General features: G+C 36.9%; 1 protein-coding gene across 1 annotated transcript in view; it reads right to left on the bottom strand.

The window, feature by feature from the left end:
- Window positions 1-26,361, bottom strand: part of EIF2B3 (eukaryotic translation initiation factor 2B subunit gamma) — a 105,813-nt gene that overhangs the window by 56,063 nt on the left and 23,389 nt on the right. Inside the window, exons 4-5 of the mRNA XM_043461520.1 lie at window positions 12,606-12,765; window positions 1,245-1,356 (exon numbers count right to left, since the gene is read on the bottom strand). Coding sequence (XP_043317455.1) covers window positions 1,245-1,356; window positions 12,606-12,765 — 272 coding nt within the window. The remainder of the gene's footprint in view (window positions 1-1,244; window positions 1,357-12,605; window positions 12,766-26,361) is intronic.

The following is a 26,361-nucleotide window of genomic DNA, read 5'->3' as shown; positions in this document are numbered from 1 at the left end:
AAACAAACAAACAGGAAAAAAACGCACCAACCAGTGGAGAAAACATACCAACCAGTAAGACATTTTTCTTTCCCAATTTTCCCTCTCACATTCATTTCATCCAGGCTCCAAGCATTTATTAAGCATTCCTATGTAGTGGCATCAGGTAGTGATACCCACTGAGGATAGTGGCTTCTGAAGTCCAAGCTGAGGAAGTGGTCAATAAAATGCTGATTAAAGAAAATGGGACTACGTGGCTCCCTATGTGGAGCCATCGGGATGACTACTATCAAAAACAAAACAAAACAAAACAAAACAGAAAATAACGCATGTTAATGAGAATATAGAACAATTAGAACCCTTGTGCATGGCTGATGGGATTGTAAAATGGAAAACAGTATGGATACTCCTCAATAAATAAAAAATAGGAACTATTAATCCAGCAATCTCACCTCTGGTATATATCCAGAAGAATTCAAAGCAGGATCTCAAAGGGATATTTATACATCCATGTTCACTGCAGCATTATTCACAAAAGCCAAGAGGTGGAAGCAACCCAAATGTCCACTGATTAACAGACAGAGAAAATGTGGTGTATATATACAATGGAATTTATGAAGCCTTGAAAAGGAAAAAAAATTCTGACACATGCTACAATGTGAATAAACCTAGAGGACATTATACTAATTAAGTGAAAGAAGCAGTGAGAAATACAAATAGTATATGATTCCACTTATAAATGGTACTTAAAGTAGTCAAATTCAGAAAAACAGAAAGTCAAATGGTGGTTACCGGGGGCTGGGGAGAAGAGATAAAGGAGAGTTGTGAGTTTCAGGTTTGCAAGATGAAAAAGTTTCAGAAATCTGCTTCACAACAATGTCAATACACTTAATGCTACTGAACTGTACCCTTAAATATGGTTAAAGTGATGAATTTTATGTTGTGTGTTTACCACAGTTGAAAAAAAAACAGGAAGTTCTATAACACTGTTGGAAAGATAGTTCTGTTTCCTGTTCTCTCCACAGCCACTTGCCCTGCTCTGAAGCAGGATTTGATTCTACCTTGGCAAGAAAAGACATAGGGAAAAGCTAAGCTTGTGTGGTGAAGAAAAGCCTCTATCCTACCTCATGGGAAAACATTCACATACTTTTTGTCAGTTTCACACAGATTAATCTAGTTTTCATTTCGCCTTTCCCATCCACTGGGTGGTTTTATTTTGTTTTAAGACAAGGAGAACTGCCAAAAAGAAAAACCCCAGGGCTTACTTCTGCAGGATGGATCCCTTAATGATCAGCTCTTCATCCAAGTCTGCTTCATTAGCCATGAAGAGTAGCCTCTTGCCTGTGCTGTCCACTCCAACGAAGTCACGTTGCTCCACTGAAGCACACACAAAAAGGAAAATCAAACAAAGCCATTGGCCATGCCTGTGTGACTAAGTCAGGGGACAGGGCACCTGCTCACAATGCTTTTGGAACCAAATACAGGAGTGAGTATTATTTAACACGTACTCATCACAGTGTTTAAAACACGGGCAGTCAGAATTTTTTTGTATTGCTCTAACGGATATAATTAGGTTAGTTGATGAACTTGAATAAAGTCTGCAGACTAAAGTATTGTGCCAATGTAATTTCCTATATTAGGAGATTTGTCCTTTTTGGGTGAGGAGTATCAGGGAAAGACACACATTGATGTGTTAAAGGCAAAGGGAATCATATCTGCAATTTATTCTCATAAATAATTCAGAAAAATAATGATTATATAATATATTGTATATACATCAAATATATTGAATACATAAGAGGGAAAGAGGGAGAATACTAGAGCAAATGGTAACATTTGGGGAATCTGGGTAAAGGATATATGCAATCTCTGTACTACCCCTATAACCTGTAAATGTGAAATTATATAAAAAAATGAAAAGTTAACAAGATGATGGATATTTTAATTAGTTTGTGGTAATCATTTTATAATGTTTACATATATCAAAACATTATGCTGCTTATCTTATATATAAATTTTTATTTGTTAAAAATAATAAGTAAATATCAAAAATGAAAAGTTAAAGAAAAAGAGGGGCAATCAAGATACTGCTTAGCCAAATTAAGTGGATGAATCTCAAGTTCACTGCATGGAACAGAAGGAAAGTACAACTGCTTCTCTGCAAATAATAACCTAGGTCTGCTCACTGTGTAAATGGGAATAGTGTTTAAGGACATCTACATTTAGCCATCAGTAACTACATGTGTATTACGCACTAGATTCTATGCTGTGGATGGGAGCAATGAAAGAAAATAAGGCACATATTTACTAGATGAGGAGAGTTCTCTGGCAGACAGTGATCTTATAGGCTGCCATATTATTGCTGTCTTCTGTGTCATATTTCTTTCCCCCAACAAGATTACAAATTCTAAAAAGGCAGATTTATGATTCCTTTAGATCTTCCACAATATCTAGTACAATGTTGAACACTTAATAAAATCTGCCAGCAACATCCCTACAGTATCTGTTTATAGCTTACAAAAGCATTTTCACATAGAGACAGCATAGTGTAATGATTAAGAAGAGAGCCTCTGAAGTTAAGACTACTTGGGTATGAATTCCACATACTAGCTGTATATCTTTGAGCAAAATACCAGACTTCTATTTCTCAATTTCATCTGTAAGAGGGAAATAATAGTCCCGACACCTACCTCACAGGATTGTTAGGAGAACTAAATGAATTAATAATATCTGTAAAGCTGTATTTAGTGCTTTTAACTAAAACATCAAATAAAATGTTTAAGTTTTAAAAATTAAACAAAGACACACTGTCATTTGATCTTCACAACAATCAAATAAAGCAATGATTTAATACCACTTTGAAAGAGAAAAACTAAAAGGTGAGTTCTAGGAAAAACGGCATCTCTAAAGATGAACTTGTCTACCTCCTATTGACAGACAATGGCCACTATATAACCTAATATGCTTCCCTGTTGGCTGCAGCTGCCTATAACTAAAACCAAATGTTTCACTCAAGTGTATGATGTGTTCAGTTCAGGTTCTTGAAAGCATTCATTCTTTCAAATGTTTTTTGGTTAGCTCACATGCAGTGTTTTAATCTGAACAGGGAGAAACTGTCATAAAAAATTACACTTTTTTTGTTACCAAGATGAGTGAACTCCAAAGAAGCTAGGATAAATAATGCCAGTATGTTGCTATCAAAAGTCTACGAACAGTAAATGCTGGAAAGGGTGTGGAGAAAAGGAAACCCTCTTACACTGTTGGTGGGAAAGCAAACTAGTACAGCCACTGTGGAGAACAGTATGGAGGTTCCTTAAAAAACTGGAAATAGAACTGCCATAAGACCCAGCAATCCCACTGCTGGGAATACACACCGACAAAACCAGAACTGAAAGAGACATGTGTACCCCATATTCACCACAGCACTGTTTATGATAGCTAGGACATCCTACATGCAACCTAGATGTCCACTGGCAGATGAATGGATAAGAAAGCTGTGGTACATATACACAATGGAATATTACTCAGCTATTAAAAAGGACATATTTGAGTCAGTTCTAATGAGGTAGATGAAACTGGAGCCTATTATACAGAGTGAATTAAGTAGAAAGAAAAACACCAATACAGTATATTAACACATATATATGGAATTTAGAAAGATGGTAATGATGACCCTATATGCAAGACAGCAAAAGAGACACAAATATAAAGAACAGACTTTTGGACTCTGTGGGAGAAGGCGAGGTTGGGATGATTTGAGAGAATAGCATTGAAACATGTATATTACCATATGTGAAATAGATGACCAGTCCAAGTTCAATGCATGAAACAGGATACTCAAAGCTGGTGCACTGGGACAGCCCAGAGAGATGGGATGGGGAGGGAGGTGGAGGGGTGGGCTTGGGGATGGGTGGACATGTACACCTGTGGCTGATTCATGTCAATCTATGGCAAAACCCACCACAATAGGGTAAAGTAATTAGCCTCCAAGTAAAATAAATAAATAAACTTTTAAAATTTAAAAAAAAAGAATGCCAATATAAAATTTACAGAATTTCAACTGAAGCTATATTTTACAAAGAATTTCAAATGCCACAAAGCAACTGTGACATATATCAATTCATCCATTACATGGAAACTTGAGAATATAACAAAGTCTGCAAAGGTCTGATTACAAGCCAACATTTTAAAAAGAAATAACATAGAGATGTTATTTTTGGATATATTTGGAGTGCTTACCCTATCCAACTCCTCTGGCCCACGGAAACCTTGAATTACTCAATGTCCTGGGAGCAATAATTTCCAACAAATCAATTTTTCAGCTATGTTGCACTTCAGTCACATTTCCCTCACTCTCAAGCCCCCCTCCTTGTATTGGCTTCTTTGTAGCTACCATAGTAACTAGGACCTCAGAATATGATACAAATTATAGAAACTTGGACAGGTTTCTTTCTATCCTGCATTAACAAAGTGAATTCCACTTGGGAAGGAGAGCAAAAACATTAGATTGTCCATCCTAAGAGAAAGTTTACACAAATAAGGTTAAAAAGGCAGTTAAAACTATGAATTCCCATCTTAAAAAATTCTGTCATAACCAACTATCCATATACTTTTCCAGTTGTTTTTTTCTTCTCTGTTTCCTCTTTAGTCATTTACTTATCCATTCATTCATTCAACTAAGAAATATATTTGTGCACCAGCCCTGTGACAGGCCTTACGTTTGGGGTGGGGAATTTCATCTTATTTTATGAGGTCAGTATGATTCTGATGCCAAAACCAAAGATATAAGAAAGGAAGATTACAGGCAAATTCACTCATTATATAAGAATCCTGAATAAAATATTAGCAAATAAAAACTAATAGTGTATATTATAGATTTAAAAGGGTTACAGATTTGTTGTAGCTCTTCCCATCAAGAAATAGAGCCTAGAATGTAAAATGGTAGCCACTGTGGAAAACAGCATGGTTGCTCCTTAAAAAATTAAAAATAGAATTACAATATGATCCAGCAATTCTACTTCTGGGTATATACCCGAAGGAATGAAAGCAAGGTCTTGAAGAGAGATTTGTATACCCATGTTCATAGCAGCATTACTCAAAATAGTTAAAATGTAGAAGCAACCCAAATGTCCATCTATGAACTAAACAGATAAGCAAAATGTGATATATACACATAAGAGAATATTATTCAACTTAAAAAGGAAGGATATCCTAAAATATGCTATCACATAAATACACTTTGAGGATATTGTACTAAGTGAAAAAAGACAGTGACAAAAAGACAAATACTATATAAGTCTACTTATATATGGTACTTAAATTAAGGTAGCCAAAATCATACAGACAGAAAGCAGGTGGCATTTGCCAGGGGCTAGGAGGAGGGAGAGAATGGGGCTACTTCTCTCATAGCCATATTTAATGGCTATGAAGTTTCAGTTTTATAAGATGAAAAGAATTATGGAGAAGGGTAGAGGCGATGGTGCTCCACATTATAAACATATTTAATGCCACTAAACTAAATTTCATGTTACATGTTTTTTACCACAACAAAAAAGTGTGAGAAAAAAAGAGTGCTGACCAGAAGGAAAACAAAAAAAAAGTAAGGTTAGTTCCCCATCCTTTATATCTAGGTCGGTCTAGTGACTAACTTTGACTAACAAGAGTTTGGAGGAAGTGACACAATGTAAGTTCTGATTTTTGGCCTCAAGAGATTGTGTAGCTTCTGTTATTTTCTTAGAACCTGCTGCTGCTGCCATGTGAGCAAGCCTGGGCTAGGCTCCTATGTAAGAGACTAAATGAAAAAAGAAAGGGACTGCCCTGGTGGTCCAGTGGCTAAGACTTCACACTCCCAATGCAGGGGGCCTGGGTTCAATCCCTGGTCAGGAAGTTAAATCCCATATGCTGCAACTATGAGTTCACATGCCACATCTAAGACTTGACACAACTAGATAAATAAATAAATAAATAAATAATTTTTTTTCCTTAAAAGAAAGAACCTTGGCTGTCCCAGCTAAAGCCCTAGACATATTAGTGGGTTCAGCTTTGGTAGGCAGGCTCAAAGAATTATAACAGGTTCCTAGCATTCACACCCTTCTGTATCCTCTCCCATTGAGTATGGGCTGGCCTAGCTACTTGCTTCTATCCAGCAAGGTGCAAAAGTAATGAGATATTATATTTGTGATTAGGTTACATAAATTCATAACTTAGGCTTTGCTAAAAGATTCTCACCTTTTCTCCTTGGAGAAAAGGTCCATTTAACAAATGGAGCAAGGAAGAAGGGACATCTACATGGGAAAAAAAAAGCCAACCTCACACTATATACAAAAGACAAATCTGTCTGGATCAAGGAATTATGTGTCAAGCATAAAACTTAGAAATCCTTAATAGAAAATCTAAGTTAACATGGTTCAGAACTTGCAGTATGGAGTTCTTCAGCAAGACATAAAACAGAATGAAAATTTGCCATTTGTAACAATATGTAGGGACCTGGAGGGTATTACACTTACTTAATGAAATAAGTCATATGAGAAAGACACACATTGTATATTATCACTTATATGTGAAATTTAAAAAATAAAAAGAAACAGACTCACAGATATAGATAACACTAGTGGTTACCAGTGGGGAGAAGGAAGATGGAGGCATAACAGAGGTAGGGTATTAACAGGTACAAACAACCATGTATAAAATAAATAAGCTAAAAAAAATAGATTGTACAGCACAGGGAATGTAGTCAGTATTTTATAATAACTATAAATGGAATATAATCTTTAGAAACTGAATCACTGAAACTTAGATAATATTGTAAACCAACTATAATATACTTTAATGAAAAAAAAAACAGGCAAACAAAACAGAGAATTGGAGTCTAAGAGAACATTAAACATGTATGAATAAAACTGCACTTAATTTTTTTTAAAAAAAAGAAGATTAATTTGAGAAAAAAATTTCAGAACTGAGGACTTGAATTTTCAGATTGAAAGGCCCAAGAGATGATCCAACGCAAGAAATGTCATCCAACACAAGAGATGACAATAAAACAGTAAGGCATATCAATGTGAAATTTTAGAAGTTTGGAAATAATAAGATTCTATAAGTTTCTAGAAAGGGAAAAAAAAGTTTCATACAAAGACTCAAGAATCACTATGCCATTGGACTTCACAGAAAAGCTAGAATATAGTGAAATAATACCTTCAAAATTTTGAGGGGTCAGGATTTCCAAGAGAATTTTATATCCAGCCAAAATATCCAATAAGTATGAGAGCAGAATAAAGACATGCAAAAGCTCACAAAATTTATTTTTCACAAACCCCACCTTAGGAGTCTACCAGAGGTTATATTTTTATACACACACACACAAAGGTACATAAGCTAAGAAAGAGGAAAATATGAGGCTCAAGATATGAGAATGAAGAGTGAACCTAAAAAGATAGTTCTATAGCAGAGCAACTAATCCAGAATCTAGGAGAGAGATCTTCAAGAATCTGAAATTCTGGGAATACTTAGACTCTTGGAAAGTAATTAGAGGAAACTCACACAACTGGGATTAAGGTTGAATTGGTAATAAATACATAGAAAATTAGGCAAGTGAAAAAACAAGACAATTTTTAGGAAAATAAAGAGAAAAATAACAACATACTATAAGGTTCTGCTGTGAATATCATTTATAAGTTCATAATAATGTAAACATATACTCAGTTAATCAACACTACAATATAAGTCACTACGTTAGGAAGCTGGGGAGACTGGAAATTTGCATGCATTGTGTGTGGGGGGAGAGGGTGTGGTAAAATAGAATTAAATCTTTAAGTTTCACAGTAGAAAGTTAAGTAGATAATTCCTAAAACTAAAAATATCAAGACACAGCAAACAAAAGCATGTCATTTGAGATGTGGGATTAAATGTGGGGAAAAATTGGCTAAAAATGTTAAGTGGCTGCCTCCGAGTAGGGTGAGGATAGACAGGATGGGGGTTGCTACTTATTACAATGTACCATGAATGATTATAGTACTTTTAAAATTATGGGCATATAGAACACTGATAAAAAATTAAAATTAAATTAAGGGGGAAAAAAAAAGAAATGAACTAGAAAGTCCAGGCCGTGGAGTTAGAAGCCATGAATTCAAGTTCTGATTCTGTCACTTACCACTGATGTGATTTTTGGACAACTATCCAAAGTGTTACTAGGCCATAGATGGATTATACAAGTTGGTAAGTAACAAAACTACCTAGCCCCATTAATTTTATCTTGTGAGCAAATCTTGATTATTTATGTTTCTCACACAGGGCTTAGCATAGATTTTATACACAACATGTCCTAAATTCAATGACTACATCAAAATTTAATGTGTTTGTTAGTCAGGGATCTGATTTCATACCAGCTACCCCTGTCTGTACCTAAGTAAATCATTCGCCTTCTTCTTTTCAAATATTATGCCTTGAAACACATTTCCCTGTAACTGAAACATTAAATTGCTCCCTGTATTTTGTACATGTTCCTGTTATTGTACCTGTAACACCATGACATACAATTTCTACTATATTTGAACCTATTTCTGTATACTGATTCCTCAATCACAAGAATTTCAGTTTTGAGTATGCAGGGGTTTCAATCACTTCTATTGGACATAATTAGGGGAAAAAACAGGTTGGGGCAGGAAGAATGAGATTGAGAAGAGAAAAAAAGATAAATCAGAAGCCTAAACAGGAGCAGAAGTTTGCTTGTTGAAGAAGAGCTTTGAGAGAAATAAAGGAAGCTGAAGCAAAAGAAATATAGGCTCAGAACTGCCTGCCAACATGTGTTAATATAGAGGGAGCTATGCTGACTGAGAGATGACAACCAAGTGACAGCTTTCGTTGGTGAGATTCTGAAGCACCCTGATATATATTGATCTAGTTTGGACTCAGGTAAAGAACCTGCCTGCCAATGCAGGAGACATAAGAGACATGGATTCAATCCCTGGGTCAGAAAGATCCCCTGGAGAAAGGCATGGCAACCCATTTCAGTATTTCTGCCTGGAAAATCCCTTGGACAGAGGATCCTGGCAGGCTACAATCTATGGGGTTGCAAACAGCTGAACACAACTGAAACGACTTAACACAGTCTGGACCAAAGCTATCCATTACTCTGAGAACTAGGGAAGAGTTTGAGAAATACTACAGTCAACTGAGTAAGTTAAACAGCAATTTCCTAGAACATTTTCCATTTCAAACATTCCAAGAGACATGGGAACTGTAGAGATAATAGTCAATAATTTGTATCATAAAACCATAAAACCATCTGTACAATCCAAGTTGTACAGAGGAATGCCCAGGAAAAAAAGCCTCTTAGTAAACACGTTATCTGTGATGAAGCAAAATAAATACAGTATGTTCTCAATGAAACTGAGAGAGAAGGAAACCTTGGATTTTCTAACAAGCAAGGGATGGTAAGTGGAAATCTTTATACAATTGGTTGGTTGAATTCATATTGTGAAACCTGGATACAAAGGGCTAACTATGCTGTTTCAAGAAGTAGACTGCCTGATATACAGACATCTCATTTAATTCTCACACAAAAATCCTCAAAGGATTCAGTCTCATTTTACAGCTAAAGAAAATGAAGTTCAGGTTAGTTAGATAATTTGTCCAAGACTGCACAGTTTTTGAGCATTGAAGCCCACTCAGTCTGAATTCCAGAATCTGTGCCTTTAATAACCATGCTACAGCAGTAGCTGTTTAATTTAAAAATCTTGGAAACATTTCTAAACACAAATTAATAGGCAATGGGAATTCCCTGGTGATCAAGTATTTAGGACTATACGCTTCCCCTGCAGGGGCTGAGGTTTGATCCCTGGTCAGGGAACTAAGATTAAGTTTAAAAAAAAAAAAAGGCAATGTAGTGTCAGTATAATGTATACTGCTGAAACTCAGACTCTTATAATACCCATTTATGAATCCAACTACACCTTAGACTCAAATTTTTAGGACTTAAACATCTAGGGCTTGAATATACTTTCTCTTACCTTGAGGGCAATAAGAGATACCTTTATAGGCAGGCCCCTCAACCATCCAGTAATATCTACTGACTGGTCACCATGGGCCATAACTGAGCCGGATGTGGGGATAAACTAAACAGAACAGACATGACTCCTATTCTCATAGAGCTTATAGTTCAATAGAGGAGAGAGTAAGTACAAGAATAGGGCTGCCACATATAGGCAAATAGGGGTTGAATTAGAGGGTCAAGGAAGGCCTCTCTCAGCAGATAATTTGAAAGTTACGTTGGATTTAGAGTGCATGTGTTTTGGGTAAGGGAAGAGCATTTCTGGCAGAGAACATCACATGTAAAGGCTTGCAGCAGGGGGGAAAAAAGCTCCAAAAATCCAAACATAAATTAATTTGATCCTGCCCTCCTCAGTATCTTTAGTTCCTAAAAATCTGAGAAGGAAGTGGCAACAGGAAGAAAGATGGCTCCTGAAACATCTAGCCATTAGCCATTCTCCAATAAGCCAGTAAGAACACTCTTGGGGAAACTTGGACCTAACGGATCCAGACTATTAAACAATATCTGAGAAAGAGAGGACCACTGGCTGTTCTGCCACGTAAAAGCAGTCAAGAGACAGACCAAACATACAATCTGAGAAATTAATGATTCTTAAAAAAAAATGCTTATCATTGAAATGCATAGCATTCCATGGTAAGAATTTAAAACTTGGTCCTCAAATACAACAAAATATAGATATTGAGGAGTTCAAAATTTTATGTAAAGAATGAAAAAGTCTAAAATACAAATCTGATTATGACATTCTCTTATTTAAAATTCCTCAAATATATCCCAACTGTTTCCATGATAAAGTTCAAACTTGTTAGTCTAATCCCTGTATTCTCTCCAGTACCATTTCCAGATTCCCTGCCCTCCATACTCAGAATCTAACCATACAGCAATTTACCAGTGAACATCACACTTTTTCAAAAACAGAACAGCCACCTTAAAGAAACTTCCAATAACCATGTTGTTACCATTTAAGCATCAATTTTAAAATGGACAGATAATAGTTAATTTAAAATAAAATTATGAAAAGCTACTCATCTATAATGATAATTAAGATATAAAAGCTAATATACAATGTACAAAAAAGTTATAATACCAAGAACAGTAACTATAGTAAGGTATTTGATTTTTTTACATTCTTATAAGTAGAGGATTATATAAAAAAAAAACTATTTGTAAAATATACATATGTTTATAAAGTCTGACAATACACTTGCTTCTATCTAGTAGGTAGAAAAGGATGAATACAAGGAATTGTGAGTAAGCAAACCAGAGCTCACAAAAGTAGAAATTATATCAAGAATCAAAGGACTGATCTGTGTGGGAAGTATACATAATAACAAGGTAGAAAGAGGATTCAATGATTAATCTGTATCAGTGATTGCTTTAATACAAAAAGCACCTAGAAAGAAGTTTCAATGCTATAGTTCAGAATTATAAATTAACCAAATGTTCTGAAAAAGAGAGCTAAAAGTATAAACTACATTACTAAAATCCTAGGAATGAACATTCTAGGTGGCTCTATTAATAATAATCAGATACTAATAAACCATACATAGCTTCTAATAATTGTAACAGACCATGTCAATATGTAATGACAGGAATGCTGGCTAAGAAAAATCTAAAGGACACACCATTCCAGGGGAAAAAACACATTATAGGAAAAACTAAAACCTGTATAAAAAGTATGATCTAACAAAGTTTTCTGGTCATAAGTTCAGTTATTAAAAGTAGCCCAGTCATAGAATCAATGACTCAGCTGAAATACTTTGGGAAAAGCAGTCATGAACTATGCCTAACTAAAAATCAACAATAAGCCAAAAACCCAAATTCTATAACCCTGGCAGAAGTAGAGTATTATTCCTTTTCTTTTGGATCTGGTAAGATTACTATAACTCTCTGAAAATTAAAAAAATAACCCACTACTGGAATCTGGGGAAATATCAAGATATGTTGTAATCCAAAGACAAAACATGGTTAATGACTGTTTTGTTTACTGGCTACTTAGGGTTCGTGGTGGCTCAGCTGGGTAAAGAATCCGTCTGCAATGTGGGAGATGGTTCAATCCCTGGGTTGAAAGATCCCCTTGAGAAGGGAAAGGATACCCACTCCAGTATTCTGGCCTGGAGAATTCCATGAACTGTATAGTCCATGGGGTTGCAAAGAGTCAGACATGACTGAGCAACTTTCAGGGTCATTGGAGCAGTCAAAAGAATCAACCACTCTAAATTTGCAATAGTAATCTTAATTGCCTAAAGATATCTAACTTGTCATCAGATTTTAATTATTTTTTTAAAAGTGATTTTAAATTAGATTTTTTTGTTTCTTAGGTATATATATTCAGTTACACAATGCAAACAGTTCTGAGTGCTCCTCTCTGTAGACAAAAGCCTGTTGGATAATACAGAATCCAATCAATAGTTATAAGCTTCTCTAAATCAGGGACTGTGTCTTATTTGACTTTATGTCATCCACCCCTAGGACAGTGCCTGCAGGATAGTCAGTTCTCAATAAATATTTCTTTTTCAGTGAATGCATGAATGATAATTATAAGAATTTGACAAACAAATAAATCAAACTCCACCCTCCTTACCTGCTTTTTTTTTCCCCTTTTGACCTGGAACTGGTTCTAAGCTTTCTTGACCTTTTCTCATTAACATGGCAAGCGATGCATCATGAGCTCTGAACAGGTCCACAACCTCATGTAAGGCAACATCTGTTATCAGATCACAGCTCAGGACCAGTACATCTGTCTGTCAAAGGAGAAGAGGAAAAGTCAGTATCACAAGGGACAAAGGATCACACAAATCATCACAGGATAAACTCACAATGTCTCAGAAGCACACATAAACCGGACACTTGTCCTCAAACCTTTTTCACAGCGGTGGAATAGGTAAAATAAATAGGGTTGTTCTAGTTGAACTGTGTTGGGGGAGGGTCTGGAAATCCTACCTCCCCCTTGTGTGTGCCTTACTGCTGCTGTCCCTGAGGCACCTCTGGAATCCTGGGCTGTAAGGAAGAGAGTATGAAAACCATCACACTGTCTATTTCTGTGACTATGGAGTTAATGATCTTAAAATTTATATGTCTCTTTACAGTTTAAAAGGTGCTTTCACACAGTCTGATGATCCAATAAGGTTGTGAAATGCTTTATTTTAAAGCAGTCACTTTGCTATAAAACTAGGAAATAAATAACAGGATGAATGTATTATAATGTGCCCCTCTTTGGGAAAACAGTCAAGCTAATAAACCATTATACTACAATGCTGGGTATGTATAAAAGCACTCATTTAATCCTCATAACAATACAAGTTCTGCTATTTTAAAAAGTCTGAAAAACACTGGACTACATTATTTAGATTGAAGAATAAAGTGAATATCTAGAGAAATTTTTTAAGTGGCTCCAACTTTTCTAAGATTTTTATTTAAAATCAAGATTCTTGCTTTGGGGGAAAATAGACAATTTCAACTTACATTCTAGGAAAAAGAATCACACTTGCTAAGAAAGTTAGACTCAACCATCAGAATGCCTTATCTTACTGCCTGTAATTTCTTATTCCAAATACAGAATCTGTACTAGGACCATCATTTCTTTTTCTACATAAAACTCATTATTTATAACCCAAACAATTCCTTTTGAAGGCCTCAGGTTTAAGAAGTTCAAATTTGGATTTTTTTTTTTTCTACTCTTCTACTTATTAAGGCTCTCTTAGTTCTTTCTGGATCTCAACTGAGCTTAAAAAAAAAAAAAAAAGTTCCTATAAACATCTTCTTTTTAGGAAAAAAAATTCCTAAGCCTGCAACTCACCATCCAGGAATCATCAAACATTAACAAATCAGCCCACATACATGCAAGCTAAGGAAGAAATAGCCTGCAGAATCCCACTTCTTGTTAACAGTACTTAGAAAGGCAGGAAGCATGGGCCATTACTAAAGACATGTCACTAGAGCCGCACAGAAGTTACCCCATTTCATTATAATGAAAATGACAGTTTGTTGAAGAAAAAAAACCTTTCTATTTTTCTAAGTTTCTCTAGTAAGATGACTGATTTCTGCAAGCTGACTGTTCCACAATAAATTATTAACTGTACTCCAAAGTGAAGAAAACGACCCCAATGCAGATGCTTCTGAAGTGGTGACAATGCTGTCTTGGAAAAATAAATGCTGTTATCATTCAATATCTGCAGAAAATAAATCTGTCAGCATAATGAATGCCAAACAAGTCCTGCATAATTGTGAACAGTCTGCAGCCTCGTTTCTCTCTCTGCTTTTAGATGACTTTTTGCTGAGCTGAATGCGAAATCCCCAAGGAGCACAAGAAACAGAGCCCTCCTCCTAGTGTCTGGTTGCCATCTGTTCTCAGTGTGAAAAGAAAGGAATCAGTCTGAAAGGGCAGAGCCTGGGATACAGATGGAGGTGCTATTCCATCAGGCCCTCTTCTTGCCTCTGTTCCCAAAGAATGCACCATTCTCACTGAGACCAAACACATTCCTGTCCTCTTTGCAACTGCATTTCCAAAGAAAGTCTTTGCTGACTGATCAACGTACTTTGTTTCCAAGGCTAGAAATCCTGGAAGAAGAAACTAAAGTTTAAAAGTAAAATGGAATCATCCTTATATCTTTTTAATACTGTTTATTTTTGTTTAATAAAAGTTATAATTGTAAGAAAATAAATGACTATTGTTTTGTTTAATTTTTATCCTAAAAATGTAAAGGCCAGTCGAGAAATGCAAATGTTCTTCTACTAACTGGAGCCCACAGAGAGAAAGTGGAAAAACTCTTAAAAGAGCCAGAAGTATTTCTGATCACGTGTGACCACAAACCATGAATAAACATAGACTGTTTGGACTGTGAAGCAACTGTATATCTGAAATGCAATTAACTTGAAAGTTCCTGGGAGACATCAACCCTCAGCTGCCTTGTGTTCTGGTTGACCAGTTCTTTTCTAACATCAGAGTATGCCTCATCTTCTGCAGAGACCAACTGGCATCTCCACAGACCTCCCTATTCACTATCCTAACAGTCCTCAGTAAGCTTTACCCAAGCCTGCTCCTGTAAAGGAATGAGAGCAACGTCAAGGGTGAAAGGCATAGCTCTAAAGGACAGTAAATGCGTGCATTTTTGACCAAGAGGAAACATACAAGGTCTTCAAGGGAAGCTAGAATATAGCACTTTAGTATTCAAGATACCCCAGAATTCAAAACTTGAACTGCTGCCAATTAGTCCTGGCTAAAGCAAACAAATAGAGCTTAGAAAACCCAATTACCAAGCCACGGCAAACTCCAGAAATCTGTCATTACGAGAACATTTTCAGTCAAGCCAAAACCACTGAGTAAAACTAGAAGAAAAAAACAAAACCGGATGTATGCGTGTGTGGTGGTAATGGTAGGGTAGGAGGTGGGAAGAGCTACTGGGAATAGCCTCTTTTCTTTTCCTGGCAGCTGTTCCATGACAGATTGTTATAAGTAACATAATCTGGCAAACAATTTCCTACAGCAAGGAGAAAGAAAAACACAGTTACTCCCCTGGAAAAAAACTGTCAGGGTAAGGTAACTACCATGCTTTTACCCACTTAGCACTTCCACAAACAATGGCTATGATCCAAATCACTACCCAATACCCACCCCTGCCAATAAGGAACTAATAAATTCAGCTATTTAGTGCGACTGTGAATTGTCACAATTTACATTTTCCTATGTGGTCCAATCTCAATCCAATCTCCAAGAGTAGTTTGGTGCTTTAATAATTCAGTTCAGTTCAGTTCAGTTGCTCAGTTATGGCCGACTCTTTGCAACCCCATGGACTGCAGCATGCCAGGCTTCCCTGTCCATTACCAACTTCTGGAGCTTACTCAAACTCATGTCCATCGAGTCCAGTGGTGCGATCCAACCATCTCATCTTCTGTCGTCCCCTTCTCCTCCTGCCTTCAATCTTTAATAATTACCCATGGCTAACTGCAATGGAGACCTCACTATGCTCAATTTTGGTTGAAAATGCCTGGAAAAGATTCACAGTCTTCAGTCCCCAAAGGGCCAGCTGCCATTTTATTTTTTACTATGGTTGGATGAGCAGGTGCAAGAAGGAATGACCAACTTAGTATGTAAATAAGAAATGTGACAATCCTTAGGCTTTGAACTAAATATCCTTCCTCTGTTCCTTAACTTAATCAGTGTCACCACCATCCAGGATCTAAAGTCAGAAAGCTGGCCATAGCCTAGGATTGAAGTCCTCTCTCTCCGGCCAAGATCCCCTTCCCCATTCCCATATTTCACTGGTCCCAAGTCCTCGTCTTTTATTTCCATTGTCTTAGTTAAGGCCTCAAAATATTTTTCCAGTATCTTAATTGGTCTCTCTCACTGCAATTTTCCCATATTCTAATCCATACTTCAACTTCCACTGCTTCAGTTTCAGTTTTCAGTTTAGTCACTCAGTCGTGTCCAACTCTTTGCGACCCCATGGACTGCAGCACGCCAGGCCTCCCTGTCCATCATCAACTCCTGGAGTCTACCCAAACTCGTGTCCATTGAGTTGGTGATGCCATCTAACCATCTCATCCTCTGTCGTCCCCTTCTCCTCCTGCCCTTAGTCCTTCCCAGCATCAGGTTCTTTTCAAATGAGTCAGCTCTTTGCATCTGGTGGCCAAAGTATTGGAGTTTCAGCTTCTACATCAGTCCTTCCAATGAACACCCAGGACTGATCTCCTTTAGGATGAACTGGCTGGATCTCCTTGCAGTCTAAGGGACTCTCAAGAGTGTTCTCCAACACCACAGCTCAAAAGCATCAATTCTTTTGTGCTCAGCTTTCTTTATAGTCCAACTCTCACATCCATACATGACTACTGGAAAAACCATAGCCTTGACTAGACGGACCTTTGTTGGCCAAGTAATGTCTCTGCTTTTTAATATGCTATCTAGGTTGGTCACAACTTTCTTTCCAAAGAGTAAGGCTTAAATTAATGGCTGTAGTCACCATCTGCAGTGCTTTTGGAACCCCCAAAAATAAAGTCAGCCAGTGTTTCCATCTATTTCCCATGAAGTGATGGGATTGGATGTCATGATCTTAGCTTTCTGAATGTTGAGCTTTAAGCCAACTTTTTCACTCTCCTCTTTCACTTTCATCAAAAGGCTCTTTAGTTCTTCTTCACTTTCTGCCATAAGGGTGGTGTCATCTGCATATCTGAGGTTATTAATATTTCTCCCAGCAATCTTGATTCCAGCTTGTGCTTCTTCCAGCCCTGCGTTTCTCATGCTGTACTCTGCATATAAGTTAAATAAGCAGGGTGACAATATACAGCCTTGACGTACTCCTTTCCCTATTTGGAACCAGTCTGTTATTCCATGTACAGTTCTAATTGTTGCTTCCTGACCTGCATACAGATTTCTCAAGAAGCAGGTCAAGTGGTCTGGTATTCCCATCTCTTTCACAATTTCCCACAGTTTATTGTGATCCACACAGTCAAAGGCCTTGGCATAGTCAATAAAGCAGAAATAGATGTTTTTCTGGAACTCTCTTGCTTTTTCGATGATCCAGTGGATGTTGGCAATTTGATCTCTGGTTCCTCTGCCTTTTCTAAAACCAGCTTGAACATCTGGAAGTTCACAGTTCACGTACTGTTGAAGCCTGGCTTGGAGAATTTTGAGCGTTACTTTGCTAGCGTGTGAGATGAGTGCAATTGTATGGTAGTTTGAGCATTCTTTGGCATTGTCTTTCTTTGCGATTGGAATGAAAATTGACCTTTTCCAGTCCCGTGGCCACTGCTGAGTTTTCCAAATTTGCTGGCATATTGAGTGCAGCACTTTCACAGCATCATCTTTTAGGATTTGAAATAGCTCAACTGTAATTCCATCACCTCCACGAGTTTTGTTTGTAGTGATGCTTCCTAAGGCCCACTTGACTTCACATTCCAGGATGTCTGGCTCTAGGTGAGTGATCACATAATTGTGATTATCTGGGTCATGAAGATCTTTTTTGTACAGTTCTTCTGTGTATTGTTGCCCTAAAGTAGTGTTCTCCAAACAAAAAGATAAATACTTATCCATTTATTCTCATTTAAATTTATTTAAAAACACACAAATCACTACAAATGATAGAATATACTCTTTCTATAACATATAAAAATACAGATACTTTTAAAAGAAGAAATAAAATTGAAAGAACTAACTGTTGTTGTTCAGTCTCTAAGTCATGTCCAACTCTTTGCAACCCTATGGACTGCAGCACGCCAGGCTTCCTTTTTCTTCACCACCTCCAGGAGTTTGCTCAAATTCATGTCCATTGTGTCAGTGATGCCATCCAACCATCTCATCCTCTACTGTCCCCTTCTCCTCCTGCCTTCAATCTTTCCCAGCATCAGGGTCTTTTCCAATGAGCTGGCCCTTCACATCAGGTGGCCAGAGTATTGGAGCTTCAAGTTCAGCATCAGTCCTTTAATGAATAGTCAGGGTTGATTTCCTTTAGGATTGTCTGGTTTGATATCCTCGCTGTCCAAAGGACTCTCCAGTTTCCTCCAGCACCATTGTTCAAAAGCATCCATTCTTCGGCACTCAGTCTCTTTATGGTGCAACTCTCACATCTGTACATGACTAATTAGAAAAACCATGGCTTTGACTATATAGGCCTTTGTCAGCAAAGTGATGTCTCTGCTTTTCAATATGCTGTTTAGGTTTGTTATCGCTTTTCTTCCAAAGAGCAAGCACCTTCTAATTTCATGGCTACAGTCACCGCCTGCAGTGACTTTAAAGCCCAAGAAAATAAGAATTAGAGATTCTAATATTTTCCTCTGGGACTCCATCCTGCACACCCTCTGGCTCTGAGAACACTCCATTTTGGAAATCATCGCTCTACAGGATTAAGTTCAAATTGCTTAGCATGACATTAAGGGTCTTCAAAATGTGACTCCACCTACCTAATTAGCCAGCCTCTCTCCCACAATCCCCTCCCCACATAGTTAATGTTAATTTGCTAGAGTAAACTGCCAAGAATGCATTCCCAATTCTCTTTCCACCCCATCAAGATTCAGGTCTTATCATAGTTACTGGAAAACAGAGTCAATATATTGCCTCATCTAGAGATGAAGTCTTTTCTGATCCATTACTGACCTTAAATCACTAAGCTGTTTTTTTCCCATCTAGACTTTGAACTTCACAAGGAGCTCTTATATCTTTGTATCCTCAGAATTCAACCTGCTACTAGCAAACAAAAGCATCAGTAAATACTGGCAATCTTCTTGTTACCTCCTTCTCCTTGTTTAAACTGACTCAAAGATTAGAACATCCAATTTTAGATGTTTAGAAACAGCATATTTTCTGACAGAGCTGAGTGTCCTCTGTAGAACTTGTGACTATTTGGAGTTAGGGCAGGGATCACAGAGGTAACTTGGCAGCTTCCTGAAGCAATGAGGTAGGGGATGAATCTGCTGCCTCCAAAGAAAAGGCAGAGATGTCTGAAAGGAAAGAAATCAGATGCTGTTGTCCTGGACAGCATGGCTAGAGGGTGATATGCCAGATTTATAATTTTAAAATGCAGGTTCAACATTTACAGTTATAATATTTTTAGCTCATTTACCTTTCTACAATAAGTTTTCGTCTTCAAGTTAAGAACAAATAGAAGAATTCTACTCATCTTTCCTATGTGAAGCTAAAAACTGAGAATGTGTTAATTTCTGTTAAATGAGTTCTACATAAAAATGTTGATTACTTCTCTTCCAGGATTTAGATATCTATAATTTAATTTTAATCTCCAAATGTACTGATATTAATAGAGAAATAACAAAGGCTTTTTATTCTCTCAAATCAAACTTTCACTTTGAAATAATTTATTATTCTGAATTTATAATAAATAGCTTCATTCTTTTTCTTTGTGTCATACACACATATGTCACAGGATAAATGTATCACTGCCCCATTTCAAGACCACAGAGTATGCTCTTACAATTACATTACATATTTTCTGCCCGTAACTTGATTAATTTTACCCTGAAGTATATGACAGTGTCCAGAAAGAAACAGTGTCCAGTTTACTTAGAAACCTAAAAGTTTGTAAGAAGATCTGCAGACGGTTGTGAAAGAGGGGCATTTATAACAATATGAGAAACAAACAACTATTAAGTTTAAACAAACGAAAAAAAAGAAACTAAAATCAGAATTTTATCATCCCCCAAAAGTAACTTCTAAGATTAGACATGTTTACTTTTCCTATTAATTACACATGTGACTTTGAATAAGTCATTCCCTCTTTAGCAACAGCCTGATGAATCACATTCTTATAGAATTCTGATCCATAAAGATTCCAGTTTGGAAACTAATTACAGTCTACCTGCTACCATCATCAGTTCAGTTGGTTCTCTAAGGCTATGTTATCTCTAAGTTGATGGCAAAAACAAGTAACTTAAAATTGGACAGCATTTTACCATTTACAAAGCTTTTACATATATTTCATTTAATTCTAAATTCATATAATTCTAAAATATCAACATACTTAAACTCATTTTATAGACAAAAAGTAGGCTCAGAAATACTATGTGATCTGCCCCTTTGCCATCACATTGCCTTCCAAATTACACACACACACACACCCCAAAAATAGATGTGGTGCTAAATGAATCTACTTCTTTATAAATACCTATGTTACATTTAAATTTGGTCAGGCATCTTACTACTTAACACTAAATCACAGTTTATAAAAAAAACTAGAAGATAGGTTAAATTACAAGATACTTGAAAACTGTAAAGTACTGTATGATTGTAAGACTTTGCTTTTTGAAATTAAGAATCTGTGATCATTTTGTAATGTATAAAAATATCAAATTATTATGTCATACAACATGAAACTAATATAATACTGTAAGTCAATTAATGATACTTAAATAAAAAATTAATAAACTGCTCATAATAATGACCTCCAAATCATAGGATGTAAATAATACCACTGTCACTGTTCAGGCCACATTTCTGAACATAACATTTTGAAAGAGACTTATAAATCAGAGACACCAATACAGGGATGCTGATGGGTCTGAAAATCATGAGACCTAGCAATCCTTAAACAGGAGAAGAGAACTTAGGGATCCCACATGCCACATGTTGGGGCCAAATAAAACAAAACACAACAAGAGAAGCACTGATGAGTTCAACATTACCAAAAACGTTCTAATATCTAGAACCTCATGAGAAATACCCATTGGAGGTTTTCAAACAAAGCCTAGCATAATCTCCATGGGAAATAGTCATGAAACGATTCTTGTGTAGGGTGAAAGATTAGATTAGATGTCTTTATAAACCTTTTCTAATTCTAAGGTCCTAAGAGTCTATCACTCATAATTATAAAAGCACCAAAGGAATTTTTAGGATGTTTTCTCTGTTCTTCATACGGTCCTCCAACCAAAGGGCCCAGAGCGGAGGAGGTAAACTTACACATTACCATTTCCAGGCTGTTTCTCTCACTCCATCACCCCTGTCATGACATGAAGCAAACGACGACAGACAGAATCATGTGTTCCTCCATGCTGCGGCTATGCAACTCCCCTGTCACCGCTTCTTCTTTAGATATTGTGAAAGTTTTAAAGTAAAGATGATAGATTGAAAAGGCACAACTATAACTTCCTTTCTCAAAATATCAGTGAAATAGTAGTAATAAGATTTTTTAAATGGGCACAAACACAAAAACAGGAAAATGGGAGAGGAGACAACACTGAAAAAAATGACTCAAGTCAGTTGTAGGAAAACTGAGAAGCAACTCCGTTTATACCAGACTCCCCAAAGGGCTCAGAAACTGATATGAGCATATAGCTAGGAAGGGAGACATTAAAATTAAACAGGTCCTTTGAAAGATCCCTCTTTTCTGTTCTGCAACCCAACTACTGCATGGGTCTCACCGTGGCAGATGGCTGGAGAGAATAAAATAGAGGATATCTGGACTGGGGTAGCATAATCACAACTGGCAGTAGGGAGAGGGGATGTACCTTAGAGAAAAGGAGAGATTTAAAAAAGAATGCATACAGGATTCTCAGACACCCAGTTCCCCTCCCTGCCCCAACCCCAGTCCTGACCCTCACGTCTTCACCTTTCAGGCAGCAGAATTTAACAGTTCTCTCTGGGAAATTTGACTAGTCTAAGCGGAAAAAACTTAAAGATACAAATATAAGAGATTCTCCTGAAACAGCCCAACCACATTACCATATTACCCTACAGTGAAGCTCACAGTCAACATGCCCCATCCACACATAAAACTTGAGCAAAAAGATAAAGAAATGGAAGATATAAGAGAATAGATAAGAAAATTAGAGTACCAGTCTAAGAGATCCATTATCAGAATAGTAGGTTTCCAGAAAAAAAGAACAGGAAAAAAAAACAGATAAGAATCATCAATAAAATGATTTTTTAAACATCCCCTAAACTGAAGGACATGAAAATCCAAGTTGAACAGTTTCACTGAGAAGAGGGCTCACCTGGATAAAAAAGATTCACATGAAAGTACATCATCATGAAATTTCAGAACATTCAGGAAAAAGAGAAGATGATACAAATTTCCAGAGAAAAAGGTGATCAGATTTAAAAGGTCAATAATTATAAAACTTTAGGACTTAACAACACTGGAAGGTAAAGACAATGGATCAAAGTCTTCAAAATTCTTAAGGATCAGCTCTTCAACTGAGAATTCTATACCTTGTCAAACTATCAATCAAGTATGAAGGTAGAATAAAAGAGATTTTTCAGGCAGGCAAAGTCTTAAAAGAATTAGCTCCAAAACAAATTTTGTCAGGAAGCGCTAGTAAGTTTTTCAGAAAACAAGGGGAGTACACCAAGAAAAAAGAAAATAAGGATTCCAGGAAACTGAAAAGAGGAAAAGTAAATCCACATGATGATGAAGGGAGATGACAGAATGACAGCTGAGCACCAGGCATGGAAGGCAATCACTACTACTCTGGGAGAGACTTCTTCAGGAAGATGAAACGGATAGAATAGCGAAGGAGCCTAAATATCTTAGATGATTAGACAATTAGTAAAAAGGTTGGGGTTAATCAGTAAGTGCATAGAAGGACTTCCTTGGTGGTCCAGCAGTTAAAGACTCTGCACTCCCAAAGCAGGGGGAATGGGTCTGATCCCTGGTCAGGGAAGATCCGGCATGCCCCATGGTGTGGCAAAAGAAAGGTCATAGAAAATGAAGCTTGGCAAAGGACAAGCTATGATAATTACCCTGCAGGCAAAAAAATGGTGTGGTAAAGGAAAAAAACTGTAGAGGACTACAAGGCTCAACAGCATACATGGTCAAACTACACAGTCAAATAAACACTAAATATTTATCTTCTAAAATTACAATATAATTACATTGTTGTTGTTGTTTAGTCTCTAAGTCAAGTGTGAATCTTTTGTGACCCCATGGACTGTAGCCTGCCAGGTTCCTCTGTCCATGGGATTTCCCAGGCAAGAATACTGGAGTGGGTTGCCATTTCCTTCTGCAGGGATCTTTCTGACCCAGGGATTGAACCCACGCCTCCTGTGTTGGCAGGCGGTTTCTTTACTGCTGAGCCACTAGGGAAGCCCATAATTATATTAGAAGGAGCAAAATCCTCATGTTTCATAATAGGGAATCAATAAGTAGTGTCTATAATCAAAAGCAACAATTCAAGCACGTTATTTAGAGATACAGGGGTGAATACCAAAATAAGTAGCTAAAAGAAGAGGATGTGATTACCTTTATGGAAAAGGCTATAAGAAAAGGGGGGCAGGGCACTAATGTTTTTAGGAACAAACTCTGAGCTAGAAATACAAAGTATTTTTTTTGAAAGACTTTAAAACTATCTTCCTTTCATTCCTTCTTTTATCACCTCAGTAAAATGTCAACATCCTCATTGTTAGGGTTCCTTGACCTCACTTCTGATTATTTTTTTCTCCACTTCACTAAACCATTTTGTCATACTCTATTCCTTGGCAATACCAATAATTGCACTACCTCTAATGTCTCATTTTAAAATATCCTATTAATTCAAAAAACATACACATATTGAATCCCTAATGTGACCAGGTGTATTGCTTTCCTACTTTCATTAGATATCTTTCTCTGAAAGAAGAGAGGTGAGCAAGATGCCAACCCTACCCACCAGGAGCTCACAATCCAGTGGGGAAGGGAGTCATGTAACCAAAATTAAAGTACTGTATGGTAAGTACTGTAATGTGGGTACCTACAGTGTTCTGGGTTAGACCTTGTTTCACTACAGAAAGAAGTCAAACATGAAAACTACTAAAGTCAGGTGATGAGAGGTAGCAAAGGTTCTGGATTCCACATGGTGCCCACATGTATTATGCAATGTGAAAATTTAATATGCTCTTAAGTATTTTTTTTTACAGTAAAGTTTTCATAAAATTTCTTTTGAAGTTAATAGTCCTCATTCTTTTTTCAAATTAATTTTTATTGGAGTGCAGTAGCTTTACAATGTTGTATAATTTCTGCTATATAGCAAAGTGAATCAGCTATACATATACATATATCCTCTTTTTTGGATTTCCTTTGAAAGTCTGTATTCTTTTCACTATGCCACCCTAACCCTCCAATAAAATAAAATAACCCTTCCTCTGGGATAACTTGCTTGGGATAGAGGCCTAGCAACGTCAGTAAACTTAAGGCTTGGTGGGAACTTACAGATGAAAATAAAGTGAATGCCAAGCAGCCAGTGTTATGATCCCTCTGGTCTACAATCACTGAATCTCATCCACTCACACTTAGGCTCATATAAACATGTGTGTCTATATTAAAGGAGTAAGAAGCTTGTTCCAAATGTTTATGAAGAGCTTACCTTTGTCTGTTATTCATTAACAAATATTGAAGATCTTCTCTGGGCCTCTCTGAGAGGTCCAGATATCGTTCTTATTCCACAGTCTAGTGAAGGGAGATGATGCTATAACAGATAGTTTAAATTCTATGATTACAGAAAAATGGCAGCTAATCCAGTCTTAGAAATAGAAAGCTAGGGAAAGCCTGTTGGGGAGGATGATACCTAAGGTAAGAGATGAAAAAAGGTTGGGTAGCTACAGGCTACTTCAAATGAACTCTGGTCATGATGACAGAATGCTTACTGACTTCCCACAGATTGTACACATGGGTCCATTTCACTGGTCAGGCTATGGTTACCTTATGATTCAGAGCAGGATAGGTGGTTCTACCAAGAGTTTCAAAAAACCTAAGCCATGTGGGCTACTTGTCACCCAAGGTAATGAGAGCTTATGATGACAGCCTGGACTTTCTACCGTAATCCTAATTATCACAGTTCCCTCCTACCCTATAGCCCTCATCCCATGAAAGTTTTCCAGTAGAAGGAAAGCAACTCAAAGGAATCAAGCTCACACAGAACTTGCAAGTTTTTTCTAGCTACTGAATGTGGTACAAAGCTGCAAAATGCTATCCTATAGACCAGAGTTCCAACAAGGATAAGATGAAAACATTTCAAGCTTGTGAATACATATACTAGATCACTACAGTCAAAAGAAAAACTCCATTGAGATTTCCCAGAGGAGGGGTGGGGAATGGGAAAAAATGTTCAAAAATTCTCTCAATTAACTTTTTAACTTGTTTCTGTCATAACTCCTGGGCTTTTCACTATGCTACCAGCAGGTTCAGCAAAGGCATATTCAGGAATATACTGAGGCCCTCCCAGGCAACCTCAGCCCACCAAAGCAGTTATAAGAAGGCAAGTTGCCACTTAAAAGTCTTCAGGCAAGTTGGGGCCAAGTTCTCAGATGTTACCCTGACCAAATTGTACTCATTCTTTTCAAGAAGATAAAAATCTGCCAAAAACAAATCCCTGGGCAAAATGAATGGTTCCAGGAAAGAATGACAGAGATTTATAATTTGATAAAGACATCAAACACTCAACTGAAAACAACTTGCACTTAGCTTTTTGAACATCTAAAAATAGTACATACGCTCAATCTTTCTAATAAGCTGTCTCTCCAATGGGGATTTCATCAGCATAGTTTGTTCTTTGTTGTAGCATGCTAGGTGTTTCATAAGACTTATAACAATAATTCTTTTTAGACATCAAAGGACTTAAATAACTAAACCTCTAACTAGTGTGTTGGTATTATTATCCCTATTTTCTTGGTTGTGAAACTGAGGCAGAGGGTAAATGAGGCTTGCCTGAGGCCACAGAAAGATTCCTGTCTAGATTAAATAGAAAATTATCAGCTCCACAATTTCTAAATTAAAGGAAGCCATGAGACCTGCAATGTAAGTGCTTTAACCACAGGTTACAGAACTCCACTGTGGATTTAGTCTGCTAAGGCCTCTCAAATATACTTCACTAACCTATTCTCAAAACATGTACCTAAGGAATGGTAGCACTGTATCTAAAGCACA

Source organism: Cervus canadensis, chromosome 2 (assembly GCF_019320065.1).
Source record: "Cervus canadensis isolate Bull #8, Minnesota chromosome 2, ASM1932006v1, whole genome shotgun sequence".
Lineage (NCBI taxonomy): Eukaryota > Metazoa > Chordata > Mammalia > Artiodactyla > Cervidae > Cervus > Cervus canadensis.
Note: the sequence above shows the minus strand (reverse complement) of the source record. Positions and strands in the feature narration are given on the sequence as shown.